At 37.9% G+C, this 24167-nt stretch overlaps 2 protein-coding genes and 1 long non-coding RNA gene across 7 annotated transcripts; 1 reads left to right on the forward strand and 2 right to left on the reverse strand.

Annotated features, from left to right (window-relative positions):
- Positions 1 to 6285: 6285 nt before the first annotated feature.
- On the reverse strand, positions 6286 to 9388 carry LOC126609862 (uncharacterized). Its single transcript, XR_007618308.1, has 3 exons — positions 9301 to 9388; positions 8543 to 8601; positions 6286 to 7542 (listed from the first exon to the last, which is right to left on the reverse strand). It is a non-coding gene; the product is annotated as an uncharacterized LOC126609862 (long non-coding RNA).
- A 2679-nt stretch (positions 9389 to 12067) lies between these two features.
- Positions 12068 to 17474, forward strand: LOC126610133 (inactive protein kinase SELMODRAFT_444075-like). 5 transcript variants are annotated; one of them, XM_050278117.1, is made up of 10 exons: positions 12068 to 12173; positions 13424 to 13802; positions 14299 to 14453; positions 14541 to 14635; positions 14780 to 15819; positions 15992 to 16152; positions 16256 to 16332; positions 16434 to 16581; positions 16669 to 16818; positions 16948 to 17474. In XM_050278117.1, the coding sequence occupies exons 2-10, from the start codon at positions 13622 to 13624 to the stop codon at positions 17218 to 17220; spliced, it is 2280 nt and encodes a 759-aa protein (XP_050134074.1). In that variant the 5' UTR covers positions 12068 to 12173; positions 13424 to 13621; the 3' UTR covers positions 17221 to 17474. The 5 variants fall into 5 exon arrangements, with proteins under 5 accessions (XP_050134074.1, XP_050134075.1, XP_050134076.1 ...); XM_050278118.1 differs by having other exon boundaries at positions 12112 to 12235; XM_050278119.1 differs by having other exon boundaries at positions 12120 to 12141.
- A 5557-nt stretch (positions 17475 to 23031) lies between these two features.
- Positions 23032 to 23868, reverse strand: LOC126610136 (PRA1 family protein F3-like). The gene has a single exon (XM_050278124.1). The coding sequence runs from the start codon at positions 23737 to 23739 to the stop codon at positions 23179 to 23181; it is 561 nt and encodes a 186-aa protein (XP_050134081.1). The 5' UTR covers positions 23740 to 23868; the 3' UTR covers positions 23032 to 23178.
- Between the last annotated feature and the right edge of the window lie 299 nt (positions 23869 to 24167).

Below are 24167 nucleotides of genomic sequence, written 5' to 3' on the forward strand. Positions count from 1 at the left end.
ACCAAATAGGTTTGTTGAGATCTTCTATGTGGGTCCTGATGCAAGCAAGGAGTTTGGTAGTCAATTTTTTTTGGAGTGGCCTACCTTGGATGATGATGAGTTTAACTTGGATGGTTTTGGCGAGATTGGTATTAATCAAGAAACTGAGACTGACAAAGGTGAGCAAAATGAAGAAAATGATGACGACTTTGTTGATAGTGAGTACGAGTACAGTGAAGATGATGATAAATTGTATGAGATAAATGTTGAAGAAGGGCTAGAGAATTTTGAGGCAGAGCCGCTTTTTGAACATACTGGAAATATATCATCGGATGAAGCAAACTCTGAGGATTTTGACAGCCTTGATGAAGGTGAAGATAATATTGAAGAAATTGAGTTAAATAAGAAGAGGAAGAAACGAAAGCCGAAATTTAAAACATGGAAAAGGCAAGTGGACCTTAAAAATCCTCAATTTAGAATTGGCATGATGTTTGCCAACAAAAAAGAAGCTAAGGAGGCTATGGAGCATCATTCTATGAGGACTGGTAGAGCTATTAGATTCAAAAAAAATGACAAGACGAGGCTGAGGGCTATATGTGAAGGGTCAGAAACTTGCCCATTTGTGATTTTAGCCGCGAGGAAGAATCCAAGGTCTGATACCTTTGTTATAAAAACCCTGCAGTTAGAGCACCAATGTGGGAGGGTAGACAAAGTTTTATATGCAGATTCAAGGTGGCTTTCAGAGCACTATATAGACAGACTTAGAACAAACCCAAATTGGGATGTCGATGACATCATGGCTGAGGTTAGAAGAGAGTTCAACTTGGTGGTTACTAGAAACCAAGTTTTCAGAGCTAAAAGGCTTGCTAGAGAAGTGATTGAAGGTAGTTATGTGGAGCAATATGCACGATTATGGGACTATGTGGAAGAGCTTAAGAAGGCCAACGAAGGTAGCACAATCAAGGTGAAGACTCAAATGGACGGTGATGATATTCTTTTTCAAAGGATTTATGTGTGTTTGGCAGGGTGCAAACAAGGCTTTTTGGAAGGTTGTAGGCCTGTCATAGGAGTTGACGGTTGTTTTATTAAAGGCCCTCATTCTGGACAGATTTTAACGGCTGTTGGGATTGACGGCAACAATGGTCTATTCCCAATAGCTTATGCAATTGTTGAGATAGAAAACAAAAGCACTTGGGTTTGGTTTTTGGAGCTTTTGATTGCTGATTTGAAAATTGAGAATGGCCTAGCATGGGCTTTTGTAAGTGACAAGCAAAAGGGTTTGGAATCAGCAATAAAAAAATTGCTCCCAACTGCTGAGCACAGGATGTGTGTTAGGCACTTACATCAAAACTTCAAAGCTTCTGGTTTTCAAGGGTTGGAAATGAAAAATATTTTATGGGCAGCAGCAAGGGCAACAACAATACCGTGGTGGAAGGAAGAGATGGAAAAGATGAAAAATCTACATGAAAAAGCATGGGAATGGCTTAATGATAGGCCTGCTAATAATTGGAGTAGATCTCGCTTTAATACTCACTATAAGTGTGATGTTCTACTTAACAACTTATGTGAGAGTTTTAATTCTGCTATTGTTGTGGCAAGGAATAAGCCTATCTTAGGACTTCTAGATAACATCAACATGTATATCATGCTTAGGATGGCCAATAGGAGAGCTGCTGGGAGGAATTGGAAGCATCCAGTTGGTCCAAGGATTTTCAAGATAATTGAGAAAAGCAAAGTGGAAAGTACTTATTGTATTCCTAAGATGGCTGGTGAGAAGGAGTACCTAGTACAACACTTAAGCGGTAGACAGTTTGTAGTGAAGTTGAAGGAGTCTACTTCCTCATGTAGGAGATGGGATTTATGTGGGATCCCATGCTCACATGCAATTGCTTGTATATTCGCTAGAGATGAGAGTGTTTACACCTATGTCCATGACTGTTACAAGAAGGAAGCTTACTTGAACTCCTATGATCCTATGATCCACCCCGTTCCTGGAATGGACTTATGGGATAGGACAGATTTAACTCCACTGAAACCTCCAACATGCAAGAAGCAACCTGGCAGGCCAAAAAGAAAGAGAATTGTGTCTGTAGGTGAAGTTGAGCCACAAGCACACTATCCTCCACCACCAACTAATTTATTGGGTGAGCACAATGACACACCGCAACCTCAGAGACTTAGAAAATGGTTTGTAGAGATAGCTTGCGGTAAATGCGGAAAGTTGGGGCACAATAAAGTAGGATGTGGAAAATCACAACACACGAATGCAACAAATAAGAATCAGGTACATATTTATGCTTTAGTAAATCCTAAAAAACCAAACTAGCAAGTGAATTGCAGTTTAATTCATTCTTGGGTTAATGCAGGAGACTCAACAAGTAAACACTCAAGCAACAACTCAAAATGCCCAAGCAAACTCTCAAACTTCAGGGACACAAATGTCTCAAGGGAACACCGAAACACGAGCTCCAATTAACTCTCAAGGAAAGAAAAAGCAACATGTCAGTTCTCAAGCAGGGCAACAAGGAAAGGGAAAACAACCTGTAAGTTTATCTTTGATTATTTTCTCATACATTATATGCCAATTGGATTTGATTTACTGAATCAATTCTTTGATTTAGGTGAGAAGGGGTGGATACAAAGGGATGGGGAACCAAGCAAGACCATGCAGGCTTTGAAATAGATAATATTGCTGCTTGTTTTTTGATGTTTATGGACCAAGGAGGCCTCGATTAGTTGATGTTACTACTTGTTTTTTGATGGAGGATGTGAAGACCATGGTGGTTTTGAAATAGATGATGTTGATGCTTGTTTTTTGATGTGGATAGACCATGGAGGCCTGGAATAGATGATGTAATATGTATATTGGCTATAAATATATGCAACCCAAGTCTTTCTAGGTATGCAAAGTTGACGTGAAACAACCTTCTTGTCGAATATGCAGAACCTGCAGTTCTTAAGTTTGTATACGGTACACACAGCTTTTTGAGTCCAACGACAACGATCATTTTTTTACCAATTGTCCACTACCTTCTACCATGTTGTCATAAGTTAACATCAATTATCATGATTAAGACTGGGTAATATTGCAGACAGCTATGGGTATCAACTTCAACCTAGGGATGAATATTGAATTCAACCTGGGGATGGGCATCGAATGCAACCTGGTCATGAGGATGCTTTTATCTGGGAAATAATTTGTTTCCTAAATTACCCTTATAGTCAGTGTCATGTGCCACGCACATGACTGAATTTAACTGAGTTATTGATGGTGTTAAGAAAAAGGACCATAGCTACATATTTTGACGAGTTGAGGGACCAATAGTCATGGAAATAAAGTTGAGGGACCATTGCTCCAATTGAGTTAAAGTTGAGGGACTATTTCTACAATTTCCTCTTATTTAAACCTCAATCAATTTTAATTTTAGCTAAATATAGCTCAAATAATTAGCATAACTTTAGGACATTGAAATGATCAAGTTATACAACTTTTCGGCTAATTCACTCTTCCACCTTCTCCCTCACTTCCTTTTAAGAACCTTTTATTCAAATTAAATTCCCCTTAAATCAAACTAATTTCCTTGAATAACCTTTAATTTAAACAAATATTACACCACTTAGTATTATTGTCTACTTGTATTCTTCTCCACTTGTAAATCAGGGCTGTCCCTGAGAATTTAAGGGTTTGCTTCAAGATTTAGATGGAGGCTCTTCATTTTTTAATACTATATTTTCTTTGTTATTTTTTTTTTCAATTTGTATCTATAAAATTTAAATACTACAAATTAGAGCACCACTTTGAGTGGACAAGAGTGTTTCCTGTCTTGAAAGGTCTTCAGTTCGAAATATGTTGCATGATTTTTTGTGTAAAACTTATCAACTTTTTAAGTTAATAAATTTGCAAAACTTAAAAATAGCAAAATAGTTCTACAAGGACTCGAACCCGGGCCATGTGCAAGAAGATTAAAAGGCCTACACCACTAGCGCTAATGTGGTGATTATTATTTTCTTGCATATTTAAGTATATAATAGGTATCTGTTTACATGTAAAGAAACTTTGGGGGCCCTTCCAAATCGGAGGCCCTGTGCGGTGGCACCTTTTGCACACCATCAGGGCCGGCTATGTTGTAAATGAAAGGTCTTAAGTTCGAATCTCACCAAATGCGATTTTGAACCACATTATTGCAAGTCTATTATGAGGCTTGATTCACTCTCTCACTCCCTTACTTAGATAATATCGTTTGTTCAAAAAAAAAAATTACAAAACCAATTAGTAATGTGTTTTAATTGTATTAGACCATTTTCAAATGAGATATCAAATTTTGAACATAAAATTTAAATTTTGACAGCTTATATGACACTTTGACATCTTTTAAAGTTTTATTCTCCAACCAATATGTCAAATTAAATTATTACTTTATAAAATAAATATTAAACTTATTAAAATTTAATAAAAGACATATAAAGTAATCAGTAATTAGTTCACATTCCTTGATTGAAAAGAAGAAAAAAGTAGGATAATTGCATCGGTCAACTCAACATTAATTATAATAAATGTTTAAACTAATTAAAAATTAATAAAATACATTTAATAATTAATAAAAAAAACATTTGAAGCTGCTATCAAATTTGACAGCAACCTCTTTTGATGTCAATCCATATCATCGTCATATAGGATTTGGCACTTCGGTTGTAGAATATTAGTGTGGTCTTTTTTTACTATTATAGTTGATGTGTATATTTTGACATCTCATTTGGAGATGCTCTTACTTGATATATTCGACAGTAAAAAAATGAAAATTTCTGTACCGATTCACTCGGATTGTTTTATAATATGGCTCACTTTAAAACATGTCACTTTCTCATGCATATCTATATATATATATATATATATATTGCTGTGTAAAAAAATGAAAAAAGGAAAATTTAAGCGGGCAACCACATTTTTGAAATCTAAATTAATTGCCCCTAGACAACCGCTTCAAGTCGTATTTATAAAGGCAAAAAGAGCAACCAAACAATGCTTCAGGCCATACATATTAGCAGATACCCACGAACACTGTATGTGAAAAATGACACACCCCGAGCTTCCTTGGGACCTCACTAAGCTCACTATGAGCTTGGATTGTCCTAAAAATCAACCAATTCAAAGCTCATGAACAGTACACTTTCATGGGGAGTTTAGAATCTAGGTTTTCCGAAGTAAAACTTACCTGAAATGGATACCAACGTGATCGTGAAGTCCTCAGGATTCCAATGGTGGTCTCAAACTTGACGTTGGTATAGATTTAGGGTGGTTTTGGTGGTTGGTCCGTGAGTTCGAAGGAGAGGGAGAGAGAACTGAGAGTTTCGTGAGGGAGGAGAGAGAAAGACAGTGAACGGGAAATGAGGAGGGTTTTGAGGGATGTGGGGATCCCACATGGTCCTTATTCCAATCTCCAAACACCAAACTTTAACATAAATTTATACCTGGCAACAAATCAATAATGAACCTCATATCTCTGCCTGAAGACAATCCAGGTATACTTTCAGAGAAGACATCAAGAAAAGTCTAACTCTTTCGACATTATTCACACTACTCCAAACAACATCATTTAGCACCACATGAGCTAAGTATTTTTGACAGCTTTTCGAAAACAATCTCTTTGCTTTCACAGCATAAATAATGGCTGAACTCAATCCACTTTGCATACTTACAAAAGTAATCTCTGTTCATCCAGATCGATGGAAAGTACTGGTTTCCCATAACATTTCGTCTTGTCACAATTATAACCAACCAATCTAATGGAACAGAATTAACTGATACAATATATACTTTATTAATACTGAACATTCTAAATAAGTACAACATTAACATAAAATAACCTACCGGTTTGCTTGCTTAACGAATCCACGAATGAGTTATTAATATTACGGTCTGCAGCCCGCAATACTGATAAATCATCGTTGTCTCGATAAGTAGGCAACCACTCACAAAGATATAACATTACTATTTTGTCACTCAATGCAAAATACATACACTCATCTCAACTACATTTATTTACTACTCTCAAGGTAATAACATACATAATAAGAAATATATCAGCCGAAGTCAACTAGAATGACCAATACGGTTGATTCAACTCTTATCTCAATAATACGTCGGCCGGATCCACTCCGCGTGGTCGGCACGGCCGAGCCTATAACTCACCAATTTCTCATGTGTCAGTCAAATCCATTTCTCATGGTCCGTACGGCTGAACATATAACTCATCAAATATCTCTGTACTCACGGTCAATCCGACCAAACTACTAAATCCATAACTCTGCTGAATCGACACTATGATTTCATGGAAAATTGTTGAGTACAACTGATTCTAGGGACGATTCACAACTCTGTGTCCCTTCTGTTCACATAAACACATTCATTAATTTCACACTTCCCAAAGTGTTAATTTTGTACCTGCTGCACAAGGTACATTTCCTTTACTCGAGACACCTTGTCTCAAATATCGGGGATTACCAGTATATCCATCACTTTTATTCTGACCAGCGACATTAAAACCTCAGCTGGAAGAATTAACTCTAGCTTCACTTCTTTCGAAGCTCTGAATCCTTCGATATTCTTGATATGACGAATCATTAACTTTATTGTCTTCTTTTAATTCCCATTCTTTTCTTATTCCTCTTTACTCTCGTTGATCATGTTCTCAGAGTCCTCAAGGCTCAACAACATCTCGTATATTCCTGGTAAGAAGTATAATGGATAGTGGTCACCCAAAATACCACTTCCCTTTTTGCCACCCAGCTTAAAACAACATAACACCTCCACCAAATTAACAACAATATCTGGATAGAACGAGGCAAGTCTGAAAACTTTCTATAATATCCCTCGATCATCACCTTCCTTGATTCACATTTGCAAACTCTTGCTTACTACCATCGATAAATGTCGGAGGGATAAACTTTTCCTTAAACAAGTCCTTAAACAATTCTCAATCGACTGATTCCTCTGGTGACAACAATTCATACTCCTGTTTCCACCAGGATACAAATTCATAACCAAAACCAGGTAGTCGTCTCGACCCCTTGTCAGAAGGAAGATTCCTTTGACTTGCATATTCCGAAACATCTTTTCCAATTGGTTAAACCGTCACTTCGCTCCCTCAGGTTCATCATTTCATAAGGTGATTCAAATTCAACTCATAACCCGTCTTAAAATGTCCATTTTGATAATATACTGAATCACCATAATAATAGTTTCCCCCAAACCGCTAAATCAGGGAGACTAAATTCCTCTAACTACGTGGTTTGCTACGAGGCGGTGTAGTTCTGACAGAATTCACTAGAAACTTCTCAAGATGTCCAAGATTGCAACCATGCTCTGATACCAACTCACACACCCCGTCCCGAAGGAGGGCATGCTGGCCGTCACGTGAGAGTGACGTAACCATTTACACAGTACGGAAGCTTTAAATATACAATTTCTAAGTTGATACACCCGAAGGTGAGTCCTAATTTTGTCCAATCTGTCAGAACACCGTCGAATTCCTCGTAGTCACCACACCTTTGTGATTCCTGAACCTGGAGGGGCGCAAAACCAAAATTGAGTGGGTCAGTAAAACAATTCTTTTCCAAATCCAAACATTTCTCAAAACGTTGTAACCCCTCTCCGTAAAACCTGTATACTTTCCCAGAAATGTAAAATATAAATATACATATATATTCTCAAAACTTCATTTTTACTATCTCAACATTATCTCTTTATCAATCATGCCATGCCATGTCATCTCAACATTTCTCATATTAATTATGCCATGCCACATCATCTCAACAGTAATAAGGTATGAATGCATCAACATAATCATATCAGGTGCAAGAAAGTAATCAACCGTAGGCCCTCTAATAGCCCTATACGGTTGAACCTAGAGCTCAAAATCTATCATTATCACTCTACCGGAGTCACCTCTGTGACCCGTCCGGCCTTCTGCACACAAGTTACGCTCTAGTGCTTCTCATAAATCATCTGTGCACATAATCTAAGGTCACCCACCAGTCGGAATCTCACTAACACTCTCGCGACTGGTCTGTCGTACCCACTCCGCGTGGACTGTACGACTAGCATCTACTTGGATCCAAGGCGAGCGTGCGATGCGGTGAATACTATAAGCACTAAACCATGGTGCAGGATTTGAGCTCAATATATATCAACATCATCATAACAGTATTTAAATAATCACCTGATACTCACCTGTGCGTCCACCGCACCATTTCATACATATGCATCATAAATCAATTCTTACATGTGCGTCCACCGCACCAATTCATACATATGCATCATATATTAATTCTTACATGTGCGTCCACCGCACCAATTCATACATATGCATCATATATTAATTCATGCATGGCATTTCAACTCACATTTCTATATACTTTTCATATCAATTCTAAGCATGGTATTTCACTTCCCGTTTTTCCACATAACTCATATGCATTTCATTTTAAACATATTTTCATTTCAATTCAATTTCTGGGAAACGTCAAGTATATATATATACGGAAAACAAAACTGCCCACTTACCTGGAGTTCATCCAACAACTCCCTAGCACCACACATCAAGGCGTCACGACGATCGCCGCCTAGAATAGTAATCAAATCCAACCTCAGAATTCATATCGATAGAATATTTAACTTATATAAAATACGTCACTACGTAGTTCGATCCGAAAGATCTGCCACTCAGATTTTAAATCCATAACTTCCAGAGGTCCACAATATACCTCTAGGACAACATCCTAAAATTTCATTACCATCCAACGGTCGGATTTCCGTCAATTTCCAAAACTAAGTGACGGTTAACATTTTATATTATGGACTTACAATTCCAATTCCGGAAGATCCGTAACTCGGATTCCCAATCCGTAAGTTCCAATAATCCTCAAATATTACGTATTACAACGTATCAAAGTTTGGTGACGATCCAACGGTCGGATCATCAATTCACATTTTCACCTAAATGTGAAAACTATAAAACGTTATTTGAACACCTAACCAACAATTCCTCAATAACTTTCTCATACGGTGTTCAATTTAGGTATATGAATATAACACAGTGATCTACTCGACGTCACGGACGTCGACATATTTTTAAAATAATTTTAGTTTTATTTTTTATTTTTACTGTAGCACCTTCTTCTTCCTTGGGTCGCCGGACTGGTTTTTCCGGCGGCCGTTTTCCGGGCAGTTTTTCAAATTGCCATAACTTTGTCATTTCTCAACGAAATCAAGTGATTCAAAAACTAAAGTTGTAGCCCTTGAAGATACAAAGAGAATGGTACCTTGCACAACACCTAGTTCGCCGTGGTTTGGCCGGAAACTGCCTCGAAAGCCTCGGAGGTCGCCGGAAACTGGGTATTTTTCAAAACTTAGGAACCTAGATAATTAACAATTTGAGCTTCACATACTTAGTATTTCTTAAGGGCAATTTCGTCCATTCACAGCCACGAATGTAATATTTTGGAACGGGCTGTGACAAAAAATCTTATTTTATTTAATTTTTTTAATTATAATGTGTGATTAGTTTAAAAAAAAAATATTATTGCTACTTCGATTCGTTATGAAGTTAGTGTAAATAATATTTTTTATTAAAAACAAAAAAAGCATTTTATACTAATTTAGCTGTGAGGTTGTTATAAAAAAAGCAAAATTTATGTTTATATAATTACTTTGGTTGATAATCAGAGTTTTATTAATAAATAATTTAGATACAAAAACGATCCCGTAAGGCCATCTCAAATCGAATGATCTAGAAGGCCAGAGGGCCGAAAATAGCCCGAGGGCCAGGGCAGAGGGCTCGTGGGCCCCACTGGACAAAAAATGGCCATATGGCCAACTAGCCGGCCCAAACTAGCCAGCCAGCCAGCTGGCCCTGGGCCGGGCTCCAATTCAAATTTGTAACAGCTAGTTGATGACTGTTAGTTGTTATTTTTATTTATTTTTATATAGTTTTATTTTTTATATTTTTTTTTACAAAATATGTTTTAAACTTTGTAAAAATTCTTTTTTTTTCCTATAACTTCTAAACCATTAAACATTACATAACATTAAATAACATGAAACAACATTAAACAATATTAAACAACATTAAATAACATTAAATAACATTAAACAACATAAAAATTATACAACATAAAAAAAACATTTAACAAAATGAAACTTAAACAACATTTTTAAAAACATTTAACAACATAAAACTTAAACGCTTACTCCATGTTATTTTTGCCCCAAAGATGTGCAACAAGATCTTGTTCTAGGTACTTGTTTGTGGCACGGGAACGTATCATTCTATAGCGTCTCATGTACTCATTTATAGAGTTACTACCAGTTCTTGGATTGAAAGACAAATTAGGCCCATCATATATTTTTGCACGAGCCATTCTTGACCTATTTGGATCGTCTTGGTCGTCATCGGACTCTCCATCAATATACTCATCTCGTTTATCCTCCACTATCATATTGTGTAATATGATGCAAAACATAATTATGGAGTCCAAATTTTCTCGACTCAACTTTCTTGCTAGTTCTCTAATGATCTTCCACTATGCTTGTAAAATACCGAAAGCTCTCTCAACATCTTTCCGGTATGCCTCTTGGTGTAACGTAAACAACTTTTCGGCGTCATTCCTAGGGTTTGGAATTGCTTGGACAAGTGTCACCCACTTTGGGTAGATGCCATCTGCCAAGTAATACCCCATATTGTATTGATGACCATTGATATAGTAGTCAAGTTGAGGTGTTTTACCTTTCGTCAGGCTATTGAAGAGAGGTGAATGACCAAGAACTGTAATGTCATTTTAGGATCTAGGGACTCTAAAGAAAGCATGCCAAATCCATGTGTCATATGAAGCAACCGCCTCTAATACAACATTTGGCTTTCTCGACCTTCCGCATAAGTCTCATTGCCATCCTGTGGGATAGTTCTTCCAATCCTAATGCATGCAGTCTAATGACCCTATCATGCTTGGAAACTCACGATCTCCAGCTTTGCGAATGAGCTGATCCAGATCTTCTTGATTTGGTTTGGGGAGGTACTCGTCTTTGTAAACCAGAACAATTGTGACACATAATTATTCAAGAGTATCAAGGCATGTAGACTTAGATATACCATGGGTTTCATCCATCGAATCAGTTGGGGAGCTATAAGCCATCATTTGGAGTACAACAGTAACCTTCTGATGAGGTGAGAAACCAGGGCAGCCTGCTCTGTCCTGCTTCTGTCGAAAGTATGGATTGACCTGCCGGACATCACGAAGTATACGCTCGAAGACATGACACCTCATCTAGAAGAGACGTCTGAAATCATCTTCTATGTACACCAAGTTGGGGTTGAAGTAGTTGTTCATCAGATTGGCATGCGCCATCGCTCTGTTTCGTGGTTTGTAAGAGTGACCAGCAATAGAGCCACACCATTGAGGTTGTTGCGCAGTTGCCTGACACACCATGGCCGCAGCTATGGCTGCTGATATGTTTTGTGCGTTGCGTCATGCTTCATCTTCTTCATTAGACTCCTCATCTTCTCATCTCATCTATGCCTATTTTTCTTCCAATTTGGAATTGGATGAAGACCCACAGTTGGAATCCGAAGAGGATCCAAAGTTGGAATTCATTGCAAACTTGAATTAAAAGAGATTGAATTGAAATAAATTGAATTCAAAGTTGTGTGAATTATAACCCAATATCCACCCTATTTATAGCTAAAAAAAATTCAAATCCAACGGCTAAGTGACGTCAGTTAGCCATTGGATTTAAATTTTTTTTGTAATTTTTAAATAATAAATTATGTTTGGTCCTATGATCCTTTGACCTTCGATTAAAGACTATTTTTTATGACAAGGCTAAAACGAGCCCTATGACATTCGGTTGGAGATGATAAGAAATATGACCTTATATTGTTCATTAAAAAATTAATTTTTTAGAAGACTAGAGGGTTAAAACGAGCTTTATAGCTAGCTTTCGGTTGGACATAGTCGGTCTCCTAGTCTCCAAACAACAATATAAAAAAGGTCAAATCAGTAATAAAACCAAGAACTAGGTGTATTTTTCACAGCTCACTCCTCGACGGCGATCCACTGCGGAAAATTACAGTGACACCTCTCTCTCGGTCTCTGAGTCTCTGACCTGTGAGCTGTCTGTCTCTCTCTCATCTTTGTGTGTGAGTCTTTGAGTTTTATTGTTTCTGAGCTTGTACAACAATGCAGTAAATATTTGTATTCGGTGATTCTCTCTCTCTCTCTCTCTTCAGTCTCTGTCTCATTGATTTTGATTTTACATTTTATTACCTTCACAGGAACTTTCCCTGCATTACCATTTATGACATATCTATCATTTCTTCAATCCCCACAAACCCTAAAGATTTACTTTCACTTTCCCTTGTTCTCTGTTCTTCTCTGCCGTGAAGGAAGAGTAAAATTCAAGAGTTGAATTTGGTAATGGTTTTTTTTGTTTGGTAATTTTTTGCTGCTGGGTTTAATCTTGATCGCTTTTTCAGGCTTTAATCCATATATAGAATAGACATATTGTCCCTATAGAAGCTATCCTTTTTTTTTTTTTTTTATTTAATATTTTCTGGATTTTTAATGGTTTTCACGTAGTGGGTGAAGTGGGGCTGGTTGTAAAATGCCGTATTTTCTTCCAGTTTAGTCTTGGTGTTTATGGGGCTTTCTAAAAAATTGTTGATTTTGTATTGGTTTTTCTGAATTTTTGGGGTGGTGGGTTGGGGAAGATTTCAGGCATATTGTAATCTGCTGATTTGGGTTTAAAATATTTTATGTTAACTGGTACAAATTTAATATTTTATACTTCGATTTTTGTTGATATTTGTTTGGTTGCTGAGAAAACTGAGGAAAGCCAGTAGAAATTTTTTGGATCGGGACCTTGAGTTTACATTTGTTAATTTTTACCCCATTCAACCATTTTGCAGTCCATAATTATTTGATTTTGAACAGAATCTGCTACATATTTGTTGCTGCTGGTGATTTGATTGTTCTTTCTGGGTACATCATGCTGTGGGCTCGGAAAATCTGAAGCTTTTTCTTTGAGGAACTTGATTTGGCCGTTTTTACTTTTTGCCCCACTTGTTTCACCCCTCAATTATTTGAAGGATCGAAAGCAGTCTGATACTTCTGTGTCGCTTTGCATATTCTGCATTGATTCTCTCATCGTTGCTAGGCGTCAGAAAGTGTAAAATCAAAGCACTGTTTTGTTTTTGTTTTTTTGAAGTAGAGAATCAATATCTTGCTTTCAGAGCCAAAAGGGTGTCCAGAACTGGAAAATATTGATACCAATCTGGGAGTGTTCATACAAATTTTTTTACTGTTTGAGAAAGTGAGGATCCCAATTGGGTTTCTAAGTTAGGTTCTTGGGAATTTAGGTGACTTGGGTAAAAGGGTCTTTTCAATGCAGGTTCTACAGCAGCTAGGTTGCTAGAGGGAATGGTGGTGCATGTCTGATGGTATATGTTCGGAATCTAGAACAGTGGGGGGCAATCTAATTATGGAAATATTCGTTTGGATGTGTATCTTTGCTTGTGGTTTTGAGGGCATTTGAGATTGAACGTTTAAAGGAAGGTGATTTTGCAATAGTGTGGTGTAAAATTTGGTAATGAGTCGAGAACCGAAGCGGGGGAGGCAGGAGAAGGGCTCCGATGACGCTGAGAAGGTTGTTGTCACGGTTAAGGCCTCCAAAGAAGTTCCTAAGACTGCTCTGGTCTGGGCCTTGACTCATGTTGTTCAACCTGGTGACTGTATAACACTACTTGTGGTTGTGCCCTCTCAAAGTTCAGGTATCTTTACACTTTTCTAATTTTTGCCTATTTTCGTGTTTAAGGAATATGTAATAGGTGCGTTTTACTTCAATGCATAGATCCTAATAGTTCTCTTTTTAATTTTACCATCCTACTTTCAAAAGGGGTTGGTACTCTCTGTTTATTGCCATTAGGACTGTGTAGTAGCTCATTCTTTTTCATTGATTAACTTTTAATGTTTTCTTCGTTGGTGAGGTTGCCTGTATGTTTCTCATCGACTCTGACTACAGCTTACGATGCAATTTGAATTTATTTGAGTTATTTGAGGAGGTTATCAGGATGTTTGATTGAATTGTTCAAGTACACAACTCTACTAATTGCTGTGAAAAAAGACTTGCACTCAAGTTTTAGTAAAATTCTGAAGTCGAACCTTAGTCTTTAAGCTCTAAATCCAGCAACTCTTTCCATTTTCGCAATTTGTTTACATGTTACAAATTTTGATGCTGACAACTTATTCATGTTCCCCAATTTTCAGGTAAAAAGTTATGGGGCTTCCCAAGATTTGCAGGGGATTGTGCCAATGGTCACCGGAAGTCTCATACAGGAACAACCTCTGAGCTGAAATGCGATATATCAGATTCCTGCTCTCAGATGATCCTTCAGCTCCATGAAGTTTATGATCCAAATAAGGTAAGTTCAATGATATTTAATAATACCTATTAGTATTCAAAACGTACATTTCCATGTATATTGACGCCTTGTTTGACTATTTTGCAGATAAATGTCAAGATAAAAATTATTTCTGGATCACCTTCTGGTTCTGTGGCGGTAGAGGCTAAAAAAGCTCAAGCCAGTTGGGTTGTTTTAGACAAGTAATGCTCAATTTGTTTATCTTTTCCACAAATAGGATTATTACTTGTAGTTTACTACTTTATTAACAGGATTCTGGATCACCATGTCTTGCGTTGAAACTATATACCTTTGCCTAAACATTAATGGGTTTGTGATTTTTACAGACATCTAAAACATGAGGAAAAACACTGCATGGAAGAGCTGCAGTGCAACATTGTGGTTATGAAGCGTTCCCAGCCAAAGGTTCTTCGCTTGAATTTGAATGGATCATCTAAAAAGGAACCTGAATTGGCCAGTTCCTTGCCGTCTGAGCATGGTGCAGGGTCTGATAAACATCCCAACCAGAAGAATAATTCTTTGAGTTCCATTCGAGGGCCGGTTGTGACTCCAACTAGTAGTCCAGAGCTTGGGACACCATTCACAGCAACTGAGGCTGGTACCTCATCGGTGTCAAGTTCAGATCCAGGAACTTCACCTTTTTTCATTCCAGAAAAAATTGAAGATCTGAAGAAAGTGGAATCATTAGTTAGTAAAGAAAACAAAGTACTTGATGACAGTAGTTCAGACACAGATAGTGAACATTTATCATCTTCAGGTAGTATGAGGTTCCAACCATGGATAGCTGAATTTCTTGATTCTCATCATCCATCCTCGCAACACATGGAAGAAAGCTCACACAGAAGTAACGATAACTCGAAAGCATCTACTTCCAAGGCCTTTTTAGCGAAATTTTCAAAAATTGATAGAGATGCTGGAATTGGAATGCCCAATTATAGAGCTGACATGGAGTTCAGTGGAAATCTGAGAGAAGCAATTTCACTGTCCAGAAATGCTCCTCCAGGCCCCCCTCCATTATGTTCAATATGTCAACACAAGGCACCTGTATTTGGAAAGCCTCCAAGGTGGTTCAGCTATGCAGAGCTCGAGCTTGCTACCGGAGGATTTTCACAAGCCAATTTTTTGGCCGAAGGAGGTTTTGGTTCCGTTCACAGAGGGGTGCTACCGGATGGCCAGGCTGTTGCTGTCAAGCAACACAAATTGGCTAGTTCTCAGGGTGATCAGGAGTTCTGTTCAGAAGTAGAAGTCCTGAGCTGTGCTCAGCACCGAAATGTTGTCATGTTGATTGGATTCTGTATCGAGGATAAAAGAAGATTGCTGGTCTATGAGTATATATGCAATGGGTCATTGGATTCTCATCTATACGGTAATATTTCTTTTTCCGACAGCGGTAAACGTATTTTGTATTGAATGATACTTGCTGTCAATTTTTTGTGAAACTATATTGCGTACTTATAGCCAACCCCACTTAGTGGGAAAAGGCTTTGTTGTTGTTGTGTATATTGCGTACTTACAAAGATCTTCTACGTCTGTTTCAGGGCGACATCGTGAGCCTTTAGAATGGTCTGCACGGCAAAAGATTGCTATAGGGGCAGCTCGAGGGCTACGATATCTTCATGAAGAATGCAGAGTGGGTTGCATTGTGCACCGTGACATGCGACCAAACAACATCCTCATCACCCATGATTTTGAGCCACTGGTACTGCGAACTTGTAGTCCTGTTTTCAGATGCATGAGTTGTGTATATTGTTAGCTAGTTAGTAGATAAAAATGTTGTTGACTTTATCCACTTTCCTTGCTAGGTTGGGGATTTTGGCCTCGCAAGGTGGCAGCCTGATGGGGACACGGGTGTGGACACAAGGGTAATTGGAACATTCGGGTAAATCTCAAATAACAGCCCTTGCTGATGCCATTTCACCTTCCATCCAACTCTGTTATATGCTGCTCCGCATTTATCTGATGATTTGTTCTGTGTTGCAGATATTTGGCTCCTGAATATGCTCAAAGTGGTCAAATTACAGAAAAGGCTGATGTTTATTCCTTCGGGGTGGTCTTGGTGGAACTTGTTACAGGGCGAAAAGCTGTGGACCTTAACCGGCCTAAAGGGCAGCAATGTCTCACTGAATGGGTATGATAAAGCAAGTTGTAAATATACATATGTTTGTTCTAGTCTGTTGCTCGATTTTTATTGCTTATAACTTTTGATCCAACACAGGCGCGCCCGTTATTAGAAGAATTTGACATTGATGAACTGATTGACCCCAGACTTGAAAACTTCTATTCCGAACATGAGGTTTACTGCATGCTGCACGCTGCTTCGCTATGTATACGGCGGGATCCTCAATCTAGGCCTCGCATGTCTCAGGTAAGGAGGAACTCCGGAAAAAAGACATCCCAACTTGTTCTAATGACTAGCAGTTACAGCTCACTTTTAGGATTAATAGGCAACTTATCTTGAATCTAAAGACATGTATGTTTGTCCATGTTCTTTAAGGTTCTGCGCATGCTAGAAGGTGACATGATGATGGACACGAATTACATGTCAACGCCCGGGTATGATGTAGGATGCCGGAATGGTCATGATGTGGGATGCCGGAGTGGCCGACTTTGGTCAGAGCAGCAGCAGCAGAAGGAACATTATAGCGGCCCGCTACTAGATGAGGCGATGGAAGGGTACGAGAAGCTCTCTCTTGAGAATTTAAGGCCAGGTTTTAGGGAGAGGGAGAGGGACAGGGCAAGGCGGACTTCATGCGAAAACCATTTGTGAAGCGCTCGCCTTTTAGAACTACCACATATTTAGTGGACTAAAGATGTGATCTCCTTTTTGTAACGTAATCCATAAGTCCTTTGATATTTTGGTTAATGCCACATGCATTTTACTTGTGTATAGTAAAAAGAATAGCAAGGTTTTGGAAACTTTTATTGGTGAATCTAATGAAAAATACCACTTCAAGTCTTCAATCGTGTTCCGTTAGCCATAAACGACGGAACCCTATATGGAGATGAGAAGGATAACAGCTACTCACTGAGATGGATTGTTAAAGATAATTGAGAATCAGTGATTTGAGTTACAGATTTCATTTTGATGCCAAATTTGGGTGATTCACTTGAAACAGTTGGCAAATAAGGTCTCATTCAAGCTACTGAGATTTCCACCTCTGAACTTATCATACTTGTGACAATTCAATTGCCTTAATTCACTGTGTAAGCTATGTCACAATGCTGATTTGAAAGTAGCTACTATTGTGAGTGGTTTTATCTTAAACAAGGAGACAAGTTGAGAAAAAAAAAAACAGTTGTTCACTACAAATTATGGTGTTTACGTTCGAAGGCATTTTGAACGTGATCGCCTTTTTGATGACCCTGATGACTTTTGTGAAGAGAATGATATTGACGATGATGAAGAATAGTGCAACTATCCAGATGAAAGATTGATGAACGCATCTAGTTAGACTACTTTTATATTGAACAACTTCTGAATTATTCTATTTGAAGTATGTATCAATTGATTGATGGTATTTCAAGTACATTAATAATGTCGTGCAAATGAATCCTAGCTATTTTGTTTGAAATATTTCAATATTTCAAAACAATTTGTCGTACTAATTAGTATTTGACATAGGTTTCAATTAAGATATAAATATTTTTTTTGAAACAAAGTATATTTAATAATTGACCTTTTTGCCAAAAAAATTAAATTAATAACACATCCATTATTGTACTAGAAAAAAAAAAAAAAAAACACATCCATTATTATGCAATTTTTTGTCATTTTACAAAATCACAATGTTTTACATAAAAATTTACCAAACATTATAACAATGCTTGTTTTTGCTAAAAGCACTTTTACAACTATAGTTTACCAAACATGTACTTTATTTTACAACTGCTTATTCTCAAAGCACAACATGAGCAGTTTTTTTTATTTTTTTCAAATCACAATAATACCAAACTAACTCTTAGAATTTTGGACAAAATGTTAGTTGGTTGTAAGTCAATTCAGATGAGAAGTTAACTAAAGTGCGAAGTTGGTCGTACCAAGTTTTACAATTAGTAGTGGCCGTTGTGGCTTGTGGGTTCAGTGAGATGAGTTAACTACTTAACACAAGTGGTGGATTAATTTTGTGACGAAGATCTTTTTCTTCAACTTATTGAGTTCCGAGTTTAAACTTTTTCCACTTTATTTAATATAAATTAGTGTAGAATATTGCTTGTATTAAACAAATATTAACTCTTCAAATTTTGGTAACGTGGTCCTCACTCGTTCGTCATGAAGAAAAGGATGGAGCCGCCGGGGGTGAGGTCCAAATTTATGGCCTAAATTAAAATGCAAGCCCATCCCATCTTTTAATCAACATATATGAAGGGTAAATTACACTTTACTTCTCAAATTTGGTGCAATTACAATTTCATGCCTCACATGTAAAACATTTGATAGTAGCATATTTATGCGATTTTGTTAGCTTGTTTCTTTGCATTTAGTGAGTTAGTTTCTGTTTATTATAGTGATTTAAGCTATTTTTGTGTGTTTTTAGGTCCAATTGGCAAAGGTGACAAGAAAGAGCAATTTGGAGCAATTTTGGACTTGGAATGGATAGCATACGTATGGAGTATAATGGATGGACGTTTTTGAAGTTTAAAGAGGCTAGGAATGTGCTAAAGAAATGGAGAAATTAATTCAAGACATAGAAGATAAGGAATCAACTAAAATGAAGGAACATTATATTAACCAACCTTATCTTATCCAACATTATCAAAACTAACCTTATCTTATCTTATCCTACTTTATTTCTAGTTGCAAGGGGGACTCCTTTTCATATTAAACACCTCTTATCTGATTTCTAGGAGTCCTAAAACAATGCTAACAACTAATCCTTTTCCTCCACAAACAATGTCGTGTATCTACCATATAAATACAACCTTTGCCGCAAAATTGAGGGGGTAGAGCTTTATAGAGAAATTCAGAGATAAAAATATTAAGAGTGTCGCAGCTTTGCAAGGAAGGAGGAGGAGAAGCTTGGAGCCGTGCCTGCCATTTAAGACATTTGGATTGCTGGAACGTTTCTAGGTGTATTTTATCCTTGGTTTTAGTTCAATGTTTAATTTTAATTGTCTTTGTTTAATTGCAAACATGTGGAACTAATTTCGTTTTAGCTAGAGGAGAATTCAAAGCTGAACATATATGTGATATGAATTGATTACATCCAGTTATTGTTTCATAAATCGTGAATGCAATTTACTTATCTATTTGATTGATAATTTATTCTTGTGTGTTGATTAAGGAGACTTACTTAGTTTGCATGCAGGGATGCTAAAATATAAGGGAGTTTCACCTAATAGTTATGAATTTATATTTACGAGTAGTGGAGGTTGCTAGTCACGATCGCGTTAAGTAAATTCCTGACAGGAGTATCATGTAGTTCATAGTTACGAATGCTTTGTCAATGCTTATGATTTTCATAGAACTTAATGATCTTTGATATGTATCTCTATTATACAGTTCATGTAAGGAACTTGATAAGAATAATTTGGTTGTGTCGCTGAGTCCAATTCAATGAATTTAGGAAAATCTGATGGTTAATTTGTCCAGTTCACGGTTAACTTGGAGCATTGTCATTCATGGTTTATAGTTTGTTTTCTGCAACTTACTTAGTTTTAGTTTTAAATTCGTCAAAACAACCCCCTGTTAGTATTTTGAGTCAAGTTAAGTTTAGAGTTCGTCCAAATCACCCTTGAGTTCTTGTTTCAAGTCAATTTAACTTAGTTTGTGTGTTTTGAATCAGTTTAGCTTATTTTGAGTAGTTTAAGTTTAGTTTTCTGTTTTTGAGTCTAGTTTAGTGATTTAGAGTTTAATTTGTGTAGATTAACATTCCTCCTAATCCCTGGCCTAAAACGATCCCTACTTACACATACTACAACTATCAAGAAGAAGGTTTAGGATTGTGTGTTATTCTATATCACATCAACATTTTAATCTCATACACAAACTTTAAGATTTCATTGCAATATTATGTGGTGTAGTGAAACGACGACGTATTATTTTTTAACAGAACCGCCTAGTCTGCCGCCGAGGCCACCTAGCCCACCCAATCGGCCGCCTAGACACCGCCTAATACCCTTGATGATTTATAGAATGTTTTTGGAAAAATCATGGTGACGGTCCACTGCCCAACACCTAGGCATCCGCCTAGAACACTTTTTAGAACACTAGTTAATCGTAGTATTGAATGACTTATCTCCCTCGTTATTAAAAAGATTTATTTATTTTTTACACAACCAAGTCCTTTAAATTTTCTTTGATTTATTAAAGGACTTGGTTGTGTAAAACAATAACAACTCAGAATCTTGTTCAGTTTAAAAAGATTCTGAGTTGTTATTATAAACTGAACGAAATTCTGAGTTGTTATTTAAATTTTCTTTGATTTGTTAGTGTAAAGAAAAAAGTGTTCGGAAATCACTTCTCCATATGAAGTATCCAAAGCTAAAGTCAATTTTAACTCGGGACCCAAATTTTCTAAACCGAACTTATTTTTTATTTACTTTGAAATCTCTGTTTTATCCCACATATAAAATGGATTTAGAAAGAAAAAAAGGAAAACAAAAAAGAAACCCAACCAAAGTCACCTCAGACATCCACCCTAAGCTCCGCAAACCCAAACACACTCAATGGTTTTCACTAGACCTGTAAACGGGTCGGGTTTATTAGGTTTGGGTCGGGTTGAGTTTGGATCGGGTTCAACCCGACCCGTTAAGTTAACGGGTCATCCGAACCCAACCAGTTAAGCTAACGGGTTACCCGAACCCGATCCGTTAAGCTAACAGGTCATCCGTTTCACCCGTTTAACAATTATTATTATTTTTTTTTTTGCATAAAGTTTATTTTTTGTTATTAAGACTTTACTAAAATTACTAAAATATCCTCAATTATCGGGTGATAATGGGTGTTAACGGGTCTAACGGGTTGACCCAAAATGATCCGTTATTTAACGGGTTCACCCGTTAGCGACCCGACCCGTTAAGCATCCATCCAAATACAAATATTAACGGGTTAAGTCGAGTCGGGTTAATGGGTTGGGTCCAAAATGCCAAGCCTAGTCTTCACCCCTTCCCCAACCACCCAGCAACGCCACTTGCACCTCCCCTACCACCCACAATCAAAGATCCAAATCTCCTCCCACCATTATATAGAAGCAACACTTCGTTCACTAGGATGCTTGCCTGCCAAGAAGAACAAGCAGATTGCCGAACAATGTATGCAAAATTGACATAACTAGGACTCTATCGAAAACCAACGAGAAAACAAATTAACATAAAGCCTTCCCCCCGCCAAAGACAATCTATCAAGAAAAATAAATAAGTATACTGCATGAATGCACAAAACGGCTTGTGTTGACGTACCGTTTACCTCCTCAGGCTCCTCTCAAATTAACTGCTCAGAAGAATCTGTTGAGAATCCCAACTTTACCATGACTTCTAAACGTTCCATATCATTCAGGTAAAGATAACCAACCTACATAATATGAAGCGTCAGTTTATGTTAATAACTCAGAATCTCGTTCAGTTTATAATAACAACTCAGAATCTCGTTCAGTTTATAATAACAACTCAGAATCTCGTTCAATTTATGTTAACAACTCAGAATCTAGTTTAGTTTATAATAACAACTCAGAATCTCGTTCAGTTTATGTTAACAACTCAGAATCTCGTTCAGTTTATGTTAACAACTCAGAATCCCGTTCAGTTTATGTTAGCAACTCAAAATCTCGTTCAGTTTATGTTAACAACTCAGAATGTCATTCAATTTATGTTACCAACTCATAATCTTGTTTACTGGGTAGTGAATCATAAGTTACCTAGAGGATTGTAATTTCAAATAAGCATGTAGAATATCAACAAGTATGGTGCCATCAAGAACATGCTTGATTATTATGAAAAAACGAACTAGCATGCGTGTGCGTGTGTTTCTTTTTTGGATTCAGATGAGAGTGAACCAAAATATGTTCAAGGAAACCACAAGGTCCAAGGACACTGACCAATGCTTCCAGTGAAGATGCTCTGTTATAAACTGCTGAACCAGCACGCTTTAGTTTTAGCTGAACCGGTATTCTTTCCCCACCGGAGAGCATTCCTGAAGCAAAAATTGTCAAATGACACGAGTCAACAAAACCACGACTCCACTTGAAACATATATATATATATGACTCCGGAATCAGAAGATCCCCTCCACATAATGAAAGAATGATGCAGATCGGGATCCTGCAAGTTATACTTGATCCGTTTCTGGAGCAGTGCATCCTGAAATGCAAAGACAAAATTTTAGTAGTTCCTTAGAAAAGTGTGTTCAACTCCAATCTAAGAAAAGAGCAGTTGAGCATGTTCAACTCCGCAGAAACATCTATGCCACTCAAGTTATGACGACTGGTTCCTCCAGGGTCGGCTCATCGGCTAGTTCATCAGCATGAGCGAGGACAAGTAAAAATACCATTTGACAAGGCAGAACCAGATTACACAGACACACGAGCACGTAGGAAACAAAATCGGGAACAAAAATGCACAACAATTTTCCACCATAAAAAAATTAACAAAAAAATACTAGATTCATCACAAACCAACAAATTGGGTGCAGCAGCAGAGTGGCAGATACAATCAACAACTTCGATCACCAAAACCCATAAATTACAAAAAAAGAAAAAGAAAAAGAAAACAGAGAATCGAATTGGAGTATTTAAGCAGAGGAAGATGCAGGCGTAGTCAACAACGCAGAGTTCTCTTCGTCCACCGGCAAGTCATCCATCTTCCTCAACGCCGCGTGCGCAATCACCAACACAACCCCAATCAGCAGCGCCACCAGAATATTCACCGTCGCGTGGGTTAAGAACAGCAGCACGATCGTCACCACCGACAGCACGATCAAAACGACGCGGTCGTCTACCGTTTTTCCGAACAGCAACAGCGGCTCGTCGCGGAGGAAGTAGAGGAAGAGCCAGGCGGCCATCATGACGACGAAGACGATGAGCGAGATCGGGTGCCAGAGCAGGCTGAGGAACAGGATCAGGAGCACCACGATGGCATAGTTCATCCGGAAGTAGGCGACGTTCGATCGGACCCGCCCGAAGGCGTCGGAGAAGGAGGAGGGGAAGTTGAAGGACCGGAAGTTGAACATCAGCTTCCATGGCCGGCGGGCGCCGAGGCCGGCCCTGATGCGGTCCTTGGCGCGTGAGATGTACTCGCCGGAGGGGCCTTGGGAGGACGAGGAGGAGGTCGGGATCGTGCCGTAGGTGGTCATCGGACGGTGGTTTGGGCTTTGACTTTTTGACTGTTGGGAGGGAGTTGAAGGTTGACAGAAGAGCGAAGAAGAAGAGGAAGGCGAAGAGACAGTGGAAATTGGGGAGAGTGAAGGGAATTAAATTATGTGTGAGTGGGGTTTTTATAGGGTGGTGGTGAGGTGCACTGTTTTGATGGTATGTGCATGGCCTGATGTGTGTTGTGATTGGTTGATGTTGATTAAAGTTTGGACAACTTTTGTGTTATGTGAATTATTTATGGGCATATGGCCATTATTTCATCTTGTGTTTTGTCTGCGTTTGATTGTTTCTACAATATAGGGGAAGATGCTACTAACCTTTTCAGTCAAAATTTTTTGGGCTATCTTCGCAATTTTTTGGGAACAACAACGATATAGTGATTTCATTGATGAAAATCGAACAGTATAAG

Source organism: Malus sylvestris, chromosome 17 (genome assembly GCF_916048215.2).
Source record: "Malus sylvestris chromosome 17, drMalSylv7.2, whole genome shotgun sequence".
In the NCBI taxonomy this organism is placed as follows: Eukaryota; Viridiplantae; Streptophyta; class Magnoliopsida; order Rosales; family Rosaceae; genus Malus; species Malus sylvestris.